The sequence below is a fragment of the Myotis myotis genome, unplaced genomic scaffold (genome assembly GCF_014108235.1).
Source record: "Myotis myotis isolate mMyoMyo1 unplaced genomic scaffold, mMyoMyo1.p scaffold_m19_p_14, whole genome shotgun sequence".
In the NCBI taxonomy this organism is placed as follows: domain Eukaryota; kingdom Metazoa; phylum Chordata; class Mammalia; order Chiroptera; family Vespertilionidae; genus Myotis; species Myotis myotis.
In genome coordinates, this window is record NW_023416318.1 from 14,031,286 (window position 1) to 14,047,399 (window position 16,114).

General features: G+C 38.8%; 1 protein-coding gene across 15 annotated transcripts in view; it reads left to right on the forward strand.

Moving 5' to 3' along the window:
- The window catches only part of AAK1 (AP2 associated kinase 1), a 140,829-nt gene extending 125,802 nt beyond the window's left edge, over positions 1–15,027 (forward strand). For 12 of the 15 annotated variants that reach the window (XM_036334260.1, XM_036334265.1, XM_036334268.1 and 9 more), the window contains one exon: positions 9,755–15,027. In XM_036334260.1, coding sequence (XP_036190153.1) covers positions 9,755–10,884 — 1,130 coding nt within the window. In that variant the 3' untranslated portion in view covers positions 10,885–15,027. Of the gene's footprint in view, positions 1–561; positions 7,826–9,754 lie in introns of those variants that run through there. The other 3 variants (XM_036334272.1, XM_036334273.1, XM_036334274.1) reach the window with 1 other exon arrangement.
- Positions 15,028–16,114: the final 1,087 nt, after the last annotated feature.

Sequence of the window (16,114 nt, forward strand, 5' to 3'; positions counted from 1 at the left end):
ATCAGAAAAAGCACTGAACATTTTTTTTATCATGATTAGAACAATTTATAATAAATATTCTTCCCAAAGAGATTAACAATGGTGCTTTGATATAATTCGAATTTTTTGAATGTTTGTGGAACATACTTTTTCCTCTCTGATGGAGTCAAATCATTTGAACATGCCACAAAACATATATATATTTAAAGCATGTTTTTATTGCAGTGGTCTTAATAACTGTTGTCTTCCCAAAGCAAGATTACTGATTTTTACTCTATCAGGGAGATGATACTATGTTGTCAAGAAGTTAGTATATAGCCAGCAGTTCTCAGGTAAAATATATATATTCATTAGAAAGGTGTCCTGCCTACAGGATGGTATGCACACAGTGCCTGAGCCTTTTACGGGAGGCGGCGGATACCTAATTTATATGTTTAAAAATCAACATGTAAGAGTTTGCAAATGTAAATTGTTGCTTCTGTAGGGTTTTGTTTTAGTTTGGTTTTTCTCCTTTGCTTGCTCTGCACATCTAACCCTTAACCCTCTGTGTTTTGTACTGAATTCCTATCTCTCCACTTCCAGGTGGGCACTCTAGAAACAGCAGTGGGAGCTCTGAGTCCAGTCTTCCCAACCTAGCCAGGTCTTTACTGCTGGTGGATCAGCTCATAGACCTGTAGCCGTGACCCAGTAGCAGATGCAGTTCTGTAACCTTCATACCGTAATATACATTTTCATTACGGAATTATAAGAAAAATGATTTTTTTAAAAATCTGCAAATAAGGGGCCCTCTAGGCCTTATCTCCTACCCCTTGCCTTCTCCTATAGAAATGATAAGGAAAGAAAATCAATTTGGCCCTCCAGATATTTCTTGGCCAGTTCCTCCCTGATTGTTTGCTGTGTTTTCTCATTACCCTTCTTCAATAGCATTATCTTAAATCAAGCACTAGATGCCATGAGCTTCACCTCAGACGGAATCAACTCCACCAAAAGCTTAACTGTAACTGAAACTAGTGAACTGACACCTTTGCCTCATTCTTGCTAGGAATGGCCTCCCAAATCAATCCTCCCAACCCGTCTCCTTTGGCCAGATGCTGATGAATGTGTTTCTCTGCTTTCGCTTTTTATCCTGCTGCATTATTATGAAGACATGGCTTCTTCAGTTGGTCTTAACTCTAGGCAGTAGCCTGGAGACAGGTGTGTGGTTTAAGAAAGGGTAAAACTGACTGACTGATGGTATATATTTGAAAAGACAAAGTGAGCCCAGCTCTAGCCAACCAACGTTGACTTTGTTTGATCATAGACTTAGCCAAGGGATTTTACACCCCATGCAACCTGCCCAGCATTCATCCAGCATTCTGGCTTCCATTGAACCGCAATTTCTCAGATCGGGAGATGTGACTGCAAGTACTTAAGATCCTTGGATAAATGTGTACATGATATAAATCCCAGATATTGCCATTCCTTTTCATGTTAACCATCCCAAGCCGGGATCTCAGAATTAGACCAAAACAAGACAATGGTGATAATATGATACCTTTTATTAGAAGACTTTTCATTGGGGGGTGGCTGGGGAAGGGGAAGGAATTGTAGCAGAAACAGATGTATTTTTCTTGTGATTTTTATTTTGAATCAAATACTGTAAATTGTGTATAAATGAAGACGCTGAATAGTTCTGTTTCCACTTGGCGTTTCAAGTCTGATATCAGGTGTCTGTACAGGGTTTTTGATCTCTTTCCCTTGTATAACTTTACACTGCAATCCTACAGTGTAACATATGGAATCATTTTGAGTAGACTTGTGCGTTGCTATAAGCTTTCAGCAGGTCTTCTGTCTTTGTAGAATAAGCATGTTGTTTATTTGCAGATAAACAGAAATAAGTGTGCTGACAAGCTAGGCACAATTTGACTCTGGCTACTTACCTTTCTTTCTCTCTGATGTTTGATTGAAGGATGCAGCCAATGAAATGTTCAGTTGGTTTTCCTTGGCTTCCTAGATTGAAAAATAAAACAAAGCATAGTTCCTCACTAACCTTAGAATATTGTTCATAAAATAAATAAAGGACCTTGCACTGACACGACAACATGCCTCGTGGTCACCCTCTGTATATGTCCTTACTGAGTTAAGTCTATTTTTTTTCCTTACATGGAAAGCAGTTTTCTAAAAATTACCCTTTTGAAAAAGGTGGGCACAGAGAACCCCACTGTGGTTCTCTTTGTTGAGTGCCATTGTCCATGATCAGAGGGAAACTAAACTCTTAGTTGGTCAGATTTGTACAAATAAAATTCCAAGTCCATTTGCTTGTTTCTCTATCTGGTACTTTTGTCTCTTCTTCACATTTGCACTTTAAGGGAGGGAAAAAGAAAGTTGAACAGCAACAGTCTGCAAAACACTGCATGCACTTTGGAGGTCAAGCTTTGACCTCAACAATGTGAGTGCAGCCTTTGAAAGGCATCAGAGAAAAAGTTTGAATCTTTCAGTCTTCCTTCTGACTTGAAACACTTCCCATGCCAACTGAAGCTACATGAGCTAAGTAAAGGCCTCTATGAGGATAATGGATCATTTCCAAATTGAGGAAGGCACAAGCCTTCCTGCTAAGGATTTAAAAAAGACATCCTTGACGAGCTCTTCCTGGTTGAATAGCAGTGAAAATGGGACGTGGCTTGCCCCTTTATGGACAGGAATATTATTGAAGATCAAAATTGTATTCTGTTTCCTGGACATAGAAAAAAATGTATAAACTAATGAAGGAAATGTTTATTTTTAAAATAAGAATAATGTTTTATGCCTACGTTTCTCAATTTGTTTTTTTATACATATGTGTTAAAAATATAATGAATATTTAGTTTCTTGAAACCATGGAATGTATAGTTTAGAAATTAGGTGTCTCTAACTTATTCCTTTCATGTATTATCCTAATCACATTGAGATATATTATCTAGTCATCTGGCTCAATAGAGACCATTAATGAAAAGAGCAGACTAGAAGCCAGAGACTGGATGGAGGAAGCCCAAGGGGGACAATGACATGAAATTCTTTAGGAGTAGGGCCTCAGAGGGGAGAACTATTTTTCTGTGAAGGAATACAGTGAGTGAGCCAATAAATGGGGCCTTTTAATATATATATAGCATCATCCCTAAGCTAAAAGGGTTTATTTGAGATCAGTGTAGTGTGCTGATAATTAATAGACTTATGGAGCTATAAAAGGGACCTTAGAGGTCATCATCTAGGTCACCCACTTCATTTTACAAGTGTAGGATCTGAGACAGGGTAGTGGGAGAAGAGGCCTGGATAGGACAGAGCACCTGGAATCTCATCTTGACCTTTGCCAGTCACTGTCTGAGTTACTTCAGCAGATGCATCACTTCCCAGAGCTGCTGTCCTTGTTTAGACAATGATGGGTTTGGACTTCATGGTCTCTAAGATTATAGAATTATAGGGCTCTAAGTATATATTATTATGCTTTGGGAGGACTATGAAGGATTTATATATCCTGATGTTCTTCAGTTATCTAATGTAGTTCTTACTGTAGCAGAGTTTACCTTTTAGAAAATTATAATGGGCTTTTACTAACCTGGGTTGCTCTTTTTTGGTTATCTGAATTAGAAGCCTAAATTATGACAGAGTTTTGGACAGAGATGTTCTTTTTTTTAATATTACACACTCCCACACATGCACATTCCCACACACGGAGTACAACAAAACAATATCAAATTTCGATTCTTTAAAAAATATATAATCAATGATCTGCTATATAAAAATGGATAAATACTGTAAGCATATGTGTTTTTTAATTAGATATCTTACTATCTTAAAATTTTTATTTTTCAATTATTGTTTATATTCAATTCTGTATTAGTTTCAGGTGTACAGCAAAGTGGTTAGAAAATCATATAAGCATATGTTTCTGATTTGCTTTTATTCCAATTGTGCAAGAGTAGACAACATCTCAAATTATTATTTTTTCCCTTTAGAGCATTCTAATAACTAGATTGCCAAATTCAAGTCCCATTGTTTTTAAAAACATATCACAAGAGATAAGGCTTAAGTGGACACTTAAAAATATGATTATAATTAATGATTACTTTAGCAGACATATTGGAATTTTGACGTCTAATTGAGTGTTGTTCCTTGGTTTTAGTTGGGAACCTAATACTTATCTTAATCATTAAAGTTATTTTTGAAACTGCTCTCCTTAGAAATACTATCAAGGAAGGTAATAAGGTATAAGAAAATCAGTTATTATTTATTACCTAATTGGTATCACTTTCAGCACCTGAAAATAGGTGTGTGTTTTTTTAGTCTACTTTTTCTACCACTCTTGGTTCTAAGTGACATTTAGCTGTTTCCAAAGGCAAAGTCACCACCCTAAGATCAAGAGTAGTTACTATTAAAGATAGTAAAGAATATAATCCACAGAACATTTCCAGAAAGAACCTTATAATGGAAAGGGACAATGATCATTCTTAACTTTCTTAATATTCTGAATAAGTGAATGACTGGTTTAGCCTGTCTTTAGGTCTTTAGTGTAGTTTAGAAAATTGGAAGATACATATTTTTAAAATACCTCTAAAATAGGTTGTCACGTTGTTCAGTGCCATTTGATAATGAACTTGCCACTTAAATTATAATTATAAAACTTGGATTGCTAATAATTATAGGGGAACAAACAAAAAAAGAGTCTGTTTTTCTCAAGATGAAATGTTAATTTTATTTATAATACTTTTTCCCACTCTCCTGACCAATAATTGATCATTTTTATTTAAGTCAGCCCAATCTTCTCCCAGATCAGAAACAGCTTTGCTTTCAGCAATGCTGTGGTAAGCAGGGGACCTTTGGGGTTGACCTCATCCCAGAGGTATGAAGATAATAACTTGTTCAGCCCAGCACACTGTAGATACCTTGGGCCAAAATAAAGTTTCCATGATGAAGTTTGTGAGCTCCATGAGTCTTTAACTTTCTCAGTTTATAAGACTATCCAGATACTATAGCCACTAACTTAGAGTTTGGAGATAAAAATGACAGGGTAACCTCATTTAAAAAAAGAAAAAAGAAAAGAAAAGAAAAAAAGATAAGATTGTCCAAAATACTGAATTAAGCAAATTAGAGGCTGCCAAGCGGAACAGAGAAACTATCACATGAGTTTTAAAATGGAATATTTACTGAAATACTCCAGATATTACAAAGCTATCTTTCATTCCCCTTTAGAGACTATACATTTATGAGCTGTTAGCCTTTTCCTTGTCCATGCTAGTAATGTTCCTGGATGTGCTTGGGTTTTTTGAGTCAGAATGAATCCTGAATGGCTTCCATTTCAAATAATCTGTAATAAGATACCATTTTGTTTCTCCTTGGTGTCCCTTCACTGAGGTGGGGGAGGGAGGTGTTTTGGGTAATGCAAAATTACCTAGTGGTGGTAGTTGCTAGAATGGAAGACACTTTCTTGGTTCCCACTTTGATGTAGTATCTGAATTTACTCTTTTCCTGCCAGTACTCTCTGCCCTATTGCACGCCCCTCCTCACGTGGATGTATATTTACCACAGGTCATTATCCCCGCTCTCCCAAGAAGACAGAGCAAACAGAGGTACATGAAGCTATCTTATGCAGTAAAAATGTGAAATTTGAACATTGCTACGCAAGTATTATATAAAAACAAGTCTGTAAACAAATTTCTTATGTAAACATACAGGGGAATAAAGACTTTTATCTGTTCAAACAGGAGCATTGATGTTTAGAGCTATAAACAACTTAAAATAGCTGCTGTTTTCCTGAGCTGAAAACCCACTTTTGCAAAAAGGATTGAAACACTTTGTTGAGTGACAATAAGTACCTGCGCACAAGGGAAGTGTGGCCACATGTGAGAGACATGCTGAGGACATTTTAATAAGTCATGGCTACCCTGGCTCCACCTTGTGGTCTGGGAGAACAAAACCAAGTGCGCCTGCATTTGATATGATCAGACACGGGGTTGTAAAATGGAGCACAGATTTGAAGCTATCCTCCTCTAATTTCATCTTTAATATACCCAGGCCAATTTAATTAAACATGTTATGTTGGCAACAGCAGTTTTATGCCCAGGGAGAAATCTCTCCCATTTAATTGCTCCATTGGCTTGAGAGGCACAGCATCACTAGCCAACATTGGCTCCTAGCAAATCCCTTATTCCCCAGTCGTGGGTTTTAATGCGACTACACAGCATATGGTCAAACCAAATGCTTAATTTGATCATCTAAGCGAAAAGGTCATAGAAGTTATTATAGAGGAAAGTGAAATTCGGGTTGTGCGTGATGTATTATATTAAGGAATAACCAATCAGAAATTTAAGTCTTCACATTTTGATTTTTTAGAAAGCATGCTGATGACCTTCACTATGTCCACCTGATAAAATTTTCAGAATAAACCTTTCCCAAATCATTCAACACTCCTCATTGCTTTTGAAGTTAATTGAGAGTTAGTGAGGATAGTTGCCAAGTCATCAAATATTTTTTGGGACTCCTTTCCTACTCTCTGAAGCATGTGAGCTCTTACTGAAATCTATATAATTTTGGAGCCTCAAAATAGACTAAAATGGAGTTTTGAAAAGTGTGCTTAACCTTAACCTGGCACACAATCCTACGTCAGAGCAAGAAAAAGAAATGTTTTGACTTGTTGCTTAATTTAATGTGCTCAACCAAAATAAAAAGAGACATGACCTAGTTCGAAGGAATTAGAACAAAATGCCCTACCTTAAGCTTCTTGATAAGGAAGACCCTGTGCAGACATTGTGGTCAGGTCCTGGCCTTAACTCCCCCCCGCAACCCCCCAACAACTGTCTGTCTTTATTGAGCTCTGTGGTTGTGGTTAAGGACATCTGCTGTGCACGCCATTAATTACCAAAGGAACTGGACCAAGGCATGAGGTTAAATTAGTATAAACCCTTTAATTGCTAGTAAGCAGACTACTTCGCACATGTTTCCTGATGGTGCAGGGCTATCTTCATAAACAGACTGTTCACCCTGAAAACACGTGTTTTCCCTACAAGAACACACTCATGTTCCAAAAAAGACCTCTAACTCCCAACAAAACTCAACGTCTACCTTCTGTTTACAGTTATCTAGAATCTCTCTTCTTGACTACTCCGTTTCTTGTGCTGTCACCATCAAAATTCCCTGAGGGAATGTGGTTGTCTGTGCTTTTCCGTATCAATCAGCATTTCTTTGGTCTGCAAAGTGCCAGGCTTGGAGAATTGCAGAAGGTGTTTGCTCTCTGCCTTGGTCACACTGCCCTTCTACTAAAAAGAATGGACAGGTTGAGGGACTTGGCCTTCTCAGGAGAAACCTTCACATATATCTTTCCAATCCTGTAAGCAGATTCATGCTGAAAGAGATATGAAGCAGTCTGGCCTTGCTTTGAAGGACATGAGACCGATTTTCCCTTTGAACTCGTATGTTAAAGCATTTTTGTGGCTGTGTGTGTGAATTTTAAAAGCTGTTGGAACTTTAAGTATGATTTTCCCATTGCACCATGAAGGGTATAGAATATGCTCTAAGTTGGTAGGCTTCCATTTGACTTGACTAACAACCCACTTTTTAACAGAAGTAATTTTGATAAATCTGGCATGTTCTTCCATCCTGTCCAACTCTGGAGATGGCCACCCCTGATTGGTACTTAGAGTTCTCAAAATGTAATCAAACACTATGGGCATCCAACGTGACCCAGGTTCTATAGGTAACTGCTTTTGGGACAATCTCTGCACACAAATATATTTCACTGAATTTAATTTAAATTTCCCCAAAACACTAACTCGGGCAAACTAGTGTTCATTATTGATCTATATGATGTCAGAATCAGTCATTGGCTTGACTAAACTTGCCATTTTTTCCCTAAATGATATTTTGTTCTCCCACAGAACCAGCTTAATAACATCAACTTTCAGGGTAGATTTGGAAGTTAAGAATTTGTGCCTTAGTTTTGGCAACTGAAAATTTGCACATCTGATGCTATTAGAAAGTGATTCAAAGAGTGTGGGGGGGCCTCTCATACCGCTTTGCTTGGCAAATCTTATTTTGGAAAACTTCTCTTCCCCCTTTCATTTGAATTTCCTCCCAGAAATCATCATCTGGGAATCACTGTGACAAATCTAATATCAGTAAACTTGCCTGAGAGGTTAGGATTATGTCTTTCCACATAGATTGCAAGGGAGAAGGTGTTCCATTTATTTCCTATCCCCTAATGCTTTCATATCATGCAAGTGCATATATTAAAGCTGTAACCGAGGAAAAATTTATCCTCTTCAAAATAAACTTATTCTTCAAATGCTATTCAAAAAGCCATTTGCTCCAGTATAGAATTTAACTTCAAGACTCTGATGTGGGATTCATCAAATGCATTTCAACTGTTAGAAAGGGAAATAAGAAGGAGGGGGAGGATACCTTTTGTTTCTGGAAACAATATTTAAGGTCAGAATTATTTAAAAAGAAACACTGCTCAAAAGTTATAGGATTCAGAAGAGTATAGTATTTTTGTACAGTATCTTCTAAAATGTTCGGGTCTCTCTCTGCAACTCTACAATGTAATAGCAACTGGTTTCCCAATAAACTGATTTTGATGCTGCTTCAGCTGTGTTCTGTGTGCTTACTTTAAGCAAACTTAAAGGGGAATATTGTTAGCAGAAGTTTCTATGAGCAAATGGTTTGCATAGAAGGGGAGAGGACTACGTGGGGTTGGGATGATTGAATTACCTCTGTACAGAGGTTCCAAGTCATCTATAGAATCCAAATCTTTTTACCAAATGTTCTTATCCTGGTGGGTTGGGAAACCCATGATGAAATGATACCTTTACCCCCAACCACCCTTTCTCTGGATTCTTCTTGCTTAGTTACATATGCCTTTTTCCTGCCCTCTTGCTAACATGTGCCCAATGACATACTTCTAACCTGCTAATATTTCTTGGAAGGTAAGCTCTCTTGCATTCTGATAATTGTCTATTTGATGTTAAAAGCCAGAGCACCCAGAGGCACTTCTACTAGATAGAAATAGACTAGTATATTAGAGTTTGCAAATACTTCTGTAATTTCCCATACATTTTACTCTGTTTAAAGAAATTTAAGACGGAATCATTTAAACAGAGGAGATCTTTGCTAACTTAAAAGACAGAAAACAAAATTCCAGGGCTACTCCAGCTAAAGTTGAAATTTAATATAATTTTGCTTATGTCTCCTCCCCTGAGAAAGTGCCTTCAGTATTCCTGTTTGAGGTACTTTTATGTCAATCAGCAAGTAAACTTGCATTTATCTAGCAGCTGTGTTTTGCTGCTGTTTGGGGGCAAAGGATGGGTGTCCTCAGATACCGGCAGAGCATGACCACATGTCAGATACTGAATTGAATTTGTCCCCAGACAGTATTTCTGCATACTCCAGAACCATCATGGTATACGTGAAGATGAGTGGCTGGGTTTGTTTTCATTCCATCATGTGCCCGTGCCAGCTAGAGCAAGTGTCAGTGCCTAGCCCCGTGAGTAGGAGCATTGCATAGCTGCGCTAAATGTCTGTGTGCCTAACGTCTTCATCTCCTTTCCTGTACATTGTGCTTATCATGTCCCAAAATGTGAGACAGTGATTGGTTGTGTTCCAGTTTGTGTGCAGTTTCCTTGCCTGACTTTTATTTTTCTGTTTTTCCTTTTCCATGTTCAACATCTATTATTTGGTCCCATAATGTTACTGCTGTGGGTTGACCATTAAATGTTCCATGGAGAATTGAACCAGCTGCGCATTAATTCTACATTTTGTGCTTTTCTAGGTCTCCAGAGAGAGCCCAATCCCTGTCCTGTAATAACTGTAGAGCACTTTAAAGAATCAACGGGTGTTAAAGGCCTTCCCCTCTATCCAGACCCCTCCAGAGTACCTGACACAAAAACACAGAACAATTTAGAATCTGACTACTTGGCCAGAGATGGCCCTTCAAGCAACAGCTCATTCCACAGCAGCGAGGAGGAAGGAACTGACCTCGAGGGGGACATGCTAGACTGCAGTGGGTCTCGCCCGCTCCTCATGGAATCTGAAGACGAGGATGAGAGCTGCAAGCCTCTGCAGGGGAAGCTGGGAGGAGCCATTCCGTTCGCTCAGCCAGAAGCCTCTACTGAGCCAGCAAAGGCAGTGCAAGGTGGAAAAAAGAACCAGTTTCAAGCCCCCACACAACCAACCACTGATGGTATTGGTGAGCCAGATGTTTTTGCCACAGCCCCCTTTAAGAGCTCAAGGGTTCCAACGGATGAAATGGACATTTTCTCCAAAGCCCCTTTTGTCTCCAAGGGCAGTGTGGCTCCTTCCCAGCCAGAGGAGGCGGATGTGTTCTTAAGAGCTCCTTTTACCAAGAAGAAAAGTATGGAGGAGGTAACAGTTGCCCAGAGCGCCTCCCAGGAGTTGCCCACACAGGCCGGTCTTCTCAGTCAGACAGACGAGGTCGCTCAGCTCTCAGGCCTTGACAGAGCAGTGTACTCCTCTGTCCGATCTCAGTATTCCATGGCTGGTTTTGCCCAACAATCCAACCTCCCCTCCCATTCTGTACAAGCAGCAGACCATCCTGACAGCATCTCACCCAGGGGAGCCTCCCTGGAATCTGGGAGCCATCTTAACGACAGAAACAAAGGACTTCAGCCTCAGAAAGAAGCTGCCTCGGGCCCCATGGCTGGCAAATCATTCCGCCCCCAGTCTTTATCCAAATATTCCCGTCACTATAGCCCAGAAGATGAGCCAAGTCCTGAAGCCCAGCCCATTGCTGCCTACAAAATTGTTTCGCAAACCAACAGGCAGTCCATAGCTGGCTCTGTTTCCATCACATCCCTTCCTTCCAGGACTACGGAGCTGCCAGCTGCTGATCCTTTTGCTTTAGCACCCTTTCCTTCAAAATCAGGCAAGCAGAAACCTTAGGAGCAATACTTGAGCCTTAGGCCTCTGTGTCTGCCCCACCCTCAGTAACCCACCACATCACTCCCAGCTGAGCCTTCCTAAGAAGAAATATATCAATTATGATCTTTCAGTTCCCTGGGTCAGAGGCAGATGTCAGTCAACAAACTCAGTTGCAGTGATACTTAGTCAAAACCCCTTTAAGTATGCTCATTTCTTTTGTTTATATTGATTTCTGGACTTTCAGGCTTTTCCATCTCCAACTCTACCCAGAACTCGGCTTTCTTCCCTCCTCCCCCGAAACTGGGATTTTTGTTTGTTTGTTTCTTTAAAATATATTTTTATTGAGTTCAGAAAGGGAGAGAGAGATAGAAACATCAATCATTGACAGCTGTCTCTTGCGCAGCCTGCGCATATGCCCTTGACCGGAATCAAACCTGGGACCCTTCAGTTTGCAGGCCAAAGCTCTATCCACAGAGCCCAACCAGCTAGGGCCCCAGAATCCGTTTAAATCCAGAAATAATTTACTCCAACCCCAAAAGGGCCATGTTATTGCTAGTTTTAATTCCTGCAGTCCTGTTCTGAGTCATGTCCATTGAGGAATTGAGATTAGTCCCTCCAGGACATAATACCCTTGAAAAGGGGATATTTCTGGAAAGAAATGCAAGATAAAAATCCTGCACCTCAAGAGGAAGTGTAAGCCTGCAGATATAATCATTCCTGTAAAACCAGCAGCTCTAGGATTCTCTGCATCTGTTTCTGAGTCTGTGCCAGCCAGGCTGGCCCTCGCACATGTGTGTCTGTGGGTATTAGCATGTGTCAGATCTTTTCCTGTGTAGAAATGCAAACGGATGAGATATCTGAGCTCATGTCTCATAGTGTTGAGCCTTCCCTACATCCTCGCTGCTTTGTAAATCAGTATGAGTGCACAGGTGTGTGTGTGTGTGTGTGTGTGTGTGTGTGTGTGTGTGTGTGTGTGTACATGAGCATAGGAAGCATTTTTTCTTTAAGATAATCTTGCCCCACAATCCTACCTCCACAATCATATACTAGCATTGGTCTCCTACACTAACTGATACTTTTATTTAGTTCTTTTCTCGTGGTAAAATTTATTTCATTGGAAGGTATAAGAAAATCCTGCTGAAACAAGTTTCAGAGTAGATTTCTTTTTCACAATTTTTTATTTGTGATTAACAAATTCCATTTACCCGATCATGAAAAATTAATTATTTTTCTATATTTCCCCCTCAGGACAATAGAAAAGAGCACCTTGTTACAGTTTCATTCACTGGGTATGTGATCTTAAAAAGTACTTCAAAAACCTTAGGTCTGAGCACTGCAGGCTATCATTATGGAATTAAGTCATCATGAGACTAGGCTACAAACTAGATTTGCTTGCTTGCTTGTTTGTTTGTTCCAAATCCTTGCCATTTTTCTCTACTGCCTCTTACGGAATGTAAATCTAAGACTTGTAAGTAAGTTTGTTTGGGAGAATGGAAAAGAGCTGAATCTGTTAGCCATGAAAACTTTTATTCTCTCTTTAGATGTTGAAGTAAGCCAGATAGATGACTGACTTGTGTTTTTGAAATGTTTTCTCTTTCTGGAAAGATCTGACTCATTCCTAGCTGTTTTCATACCCTTTATTATTAGTGCCTTAAGATGAAATTTATGTCTCCATGGTAAGGCTTCTGCTGAGGAAATTCAACTTAATGGGAAGAGTTGCTACACCATGTTTCAATGTGAAAGCTTCTTGTGACTTATAGTAAATGTTAGGGATTTTTTTCCCCATTAGCTGGAGAAATTGGGGAAGTTGCTTACCAAACAAGATGAATGATTTAAGAATTCCTGGAAATTCATCCAAGAATCAAGCCTGAATTTGTCCAATTCTATTGCACTTGATAAGGTGTGAAGTTTTTAAATTTAAAGTTCCTGGATCTTGGCAGTAAAATAGGAACAACTGCTTTTTAAGACTTTTTCTAGTTTTGTCTCCACCTATTTTAGATGACCAGGTTAAAGGATAAAGTGAAATAATTGGCACTGGATCAGAGCTACTAGCGATGGTTTTTCCAGCTGAGGTTTCTTTGTGCCAGAAATGAATATCTTTCACTTGGTTAGATGTTAAATGTTTATTCTAAGAGTTTTCTTTCTCCCAGTGATCATTTCTGATTTTGCTGTGTAACAGTGGATGCAAAATTATCTTTCCAGTTGGATGAATTCGTTTTAGCTAATGCATATGGAATTTGCACCCCAAACTCCTCCCCTTGATATTATCAATTAAAGCCTTCAAAGGCAAGAGGATAGGAATATTCAGGAGAGTTTCCACCCCAAATCACTCTTAGAAAGTAGACCATTATTCTAACTCACTCTTCCAAATATTCAGGCTTACCTCCTCTCTAACAGCCCTGCAAATGTTTTTCCTTTTTTTTTTTTTTTTTTTTTTTATCATCACATCCTCCTAATCAAGTAGCCATTTTAATCCTCAAGATAAAATCAATAAAATCATGGTGGTTTTTATTATGCACTTGAATCCTTTGTCAACCATGGGCTCGTAACCTGTTTTTCTCCTCACTGGAGACTTATGATGGTTAGAGACCCTAAATGCCTTTTTGAATAGGAAGTGAATAAAAACACATACAAATTACTGTTGTATTGTTACTGATACATGAAAATTTTGTGACTATGGGATTATATTAATTATTAGCTTGCAGCTAGTGAATTCTGCAGTCATCTACTTTGGATCATAGACGGTAAATACATCCCTGAAAGGTAAAATGTTCTTGCCAGAGGCCATCCTGCATCTGGAAATCTGGAAAATTTAGTTTAAAGAAATCAGGAGTGCTCAGGGTGCTTTGAATTAGTAGTAAATGCATGTTTCCAGCAACTACACTGCAATATGTTAATATTAAAGAGAAAAAGAAAAGGTGTAGTCAACAAAATGCGGCACTTCTTATTTTAGTTTGTTTCATGTGTTCCTTGCCTTGCACATCTCATAGGAAATGCAGGAACTTGTGACCTTTCTTTCATTTAGTGGAGCATATTGAGCCAGAATATATTCAGAATAAAGCATTGAGTCACACCATGTACTAATTGACTAACAGGCACTGTTGAAATAATGAATTATCTTATGTGTGGTGAAAAATAGTTCACATATCTGTTTCTTGGGCTTACAGACAGCCCTGAGCTCCAAAATCCTTATTAGATTAGGAAATGGAATGAACAAAATGCGTGGCAGGACCTAAGGGTATCTAGGTCAGTAACTCTATTTCATTTGGGGCCCATTCATTGTTGAGTTGAAAATTTCACGTGTGTGGATTAGTGAGTATGTGTTCATATTCCCATATTAGCTCTGAGTTTAATTTGGTAACTAAGATATTTCTTTCTAAACTCCAGGAAAAATACAGTATTTTATTGACCCATTATTTAAGTTTTAAAATACGTGTATATCAGTGTTTTCAACATGTATGTATGATATTCAACAGACATTTCACGGACTCATAGCAGGTTTATATAAAATAAGTGTAATCACCAGAGTGGTTTGACAAGAGGAATTCAATCGTGCTGTATTTGATTCCATAAAGAAAAGTCACCAAAGCCTAGATCCTGTAATATGTATAATTATGTCAAATAGGAAACTTTACCATATAGGAAACTAGAGAAGGGTAGGATCAAGCTCTTTTCACAGGAAGGATATGACTTAAAATGGAGTCACTTTAATAAATGTTATTCTCTGCTATGTCTTTGGAATTGAAATTGGAGAACATATGCCAGTCAACTGTGGAATGGCTGCTGACCACACAGATGCAGTTTTTGAGAAAACTGCAAAGTTTCTGAGAAATAAGGAACCCAGATTACTTCGATTAAAGGTACATAGGAGAGCTGCTGAAAGGGCCACACCTTCTAAGGAGGCAGGAGCACCTTGTAAGCACCACAGCCACCCCTGAGGTCTGATCCTTCAATCTTGCCTGATGGAGTAAACATGAAGATTTTAAATGAAATTATGTAATATGAATTCTTAGTGTTTCCAATGCCTTTGTTAACTACTACTTGTAGTTTGTTTGTTCTTTTTTGTTTTGAACCACCAGGATACTTGCAAACTTGTGACTTGTGAAGTTCACTTACGGGGGAATTTCAAAATGCTTGAAAATAAAAAGTAGTATCAGGTTGGGAGTTGTTTTTGTGTTCTTTTGCTACAAAATAAATTTGCTAGGTTGATGAGAACAACAAGCTGGCTCAGCTTAGATGTGGGAATTTACACTGGGCATGTATTGATTCTCAGAATGCCACCTTGCCCTCTGACTTCCTGGTCCTATCTGCCTCGTTTGCAGCTTGTCTTTTACTAGGAAACAGGCCTCCCACATGTGGTGCCCAGGATCCCATCATCAAAATGCTGCCAGACATAGCTTTTTCCTGCTCTTTCTTTACCCTGCAAGTCTTCCTGGCTCATTTTCCTTGTTCCTATTCCCACTTCATTTCCTCACATGACATCCCCCTATTACAACCATATCAATAAGTGTTTAAGAGGTATGAATGAATATTATGTTAATTTTTATTTGCCTCCCTTTTTACTGTAAACAGTTTCTCCTTACATTTCAGCCTAGCCTGTGATAATCTCACCACACTGGATCATTCACAAAATAAGAATGAAATGGCTCACCTTCCTCATTTCTTATGGACTAGAAGAGAGGATAAAGGAAGGTTGGCAGGACCCCAGCTTACTCTGTGGAAACAACCAAAAAGTATCTATTCACCTTGATCTAACATAGGTCCCAGAATGCCCTAGAATGCAGGGGCAAGTTTATGTGTGAAGGGACTCTAGAATAGCTAATGTTAACCAACCCACTGGTGGCCTAGTCCAGTATTCCCATAACTTGTAATTACATAGGAAATTTAGTCTGAGCTACTTCACAGCAATCTCAACATGTGTTGAGTTTATACTAACAATGTTTTGTTCTTGAAATCTAGTCAATGTTATCTGCATTGCATTGTAATATACCAGTATATGCATGTTAAAGGAATCTGTTTGATTCCTTTGGGTAAGGAATTACAGAAATAATTTTTACCAATGTCAGTTAAAGTGAGCCTTTGAGAGTGAAAGAAGATGTAGCCTTTTCACTCTGAAACGACAAGTCAGGTGTATTCTCTGAGTCTACCAAAGACTCCTATTTGGGAAATGTGAATATAACGTGTGTATATATGCGCACGCGAGTGTGTGTGTGTGTTTGTGTTTATCCCATGTTTTCTGCCATGGTGTTAA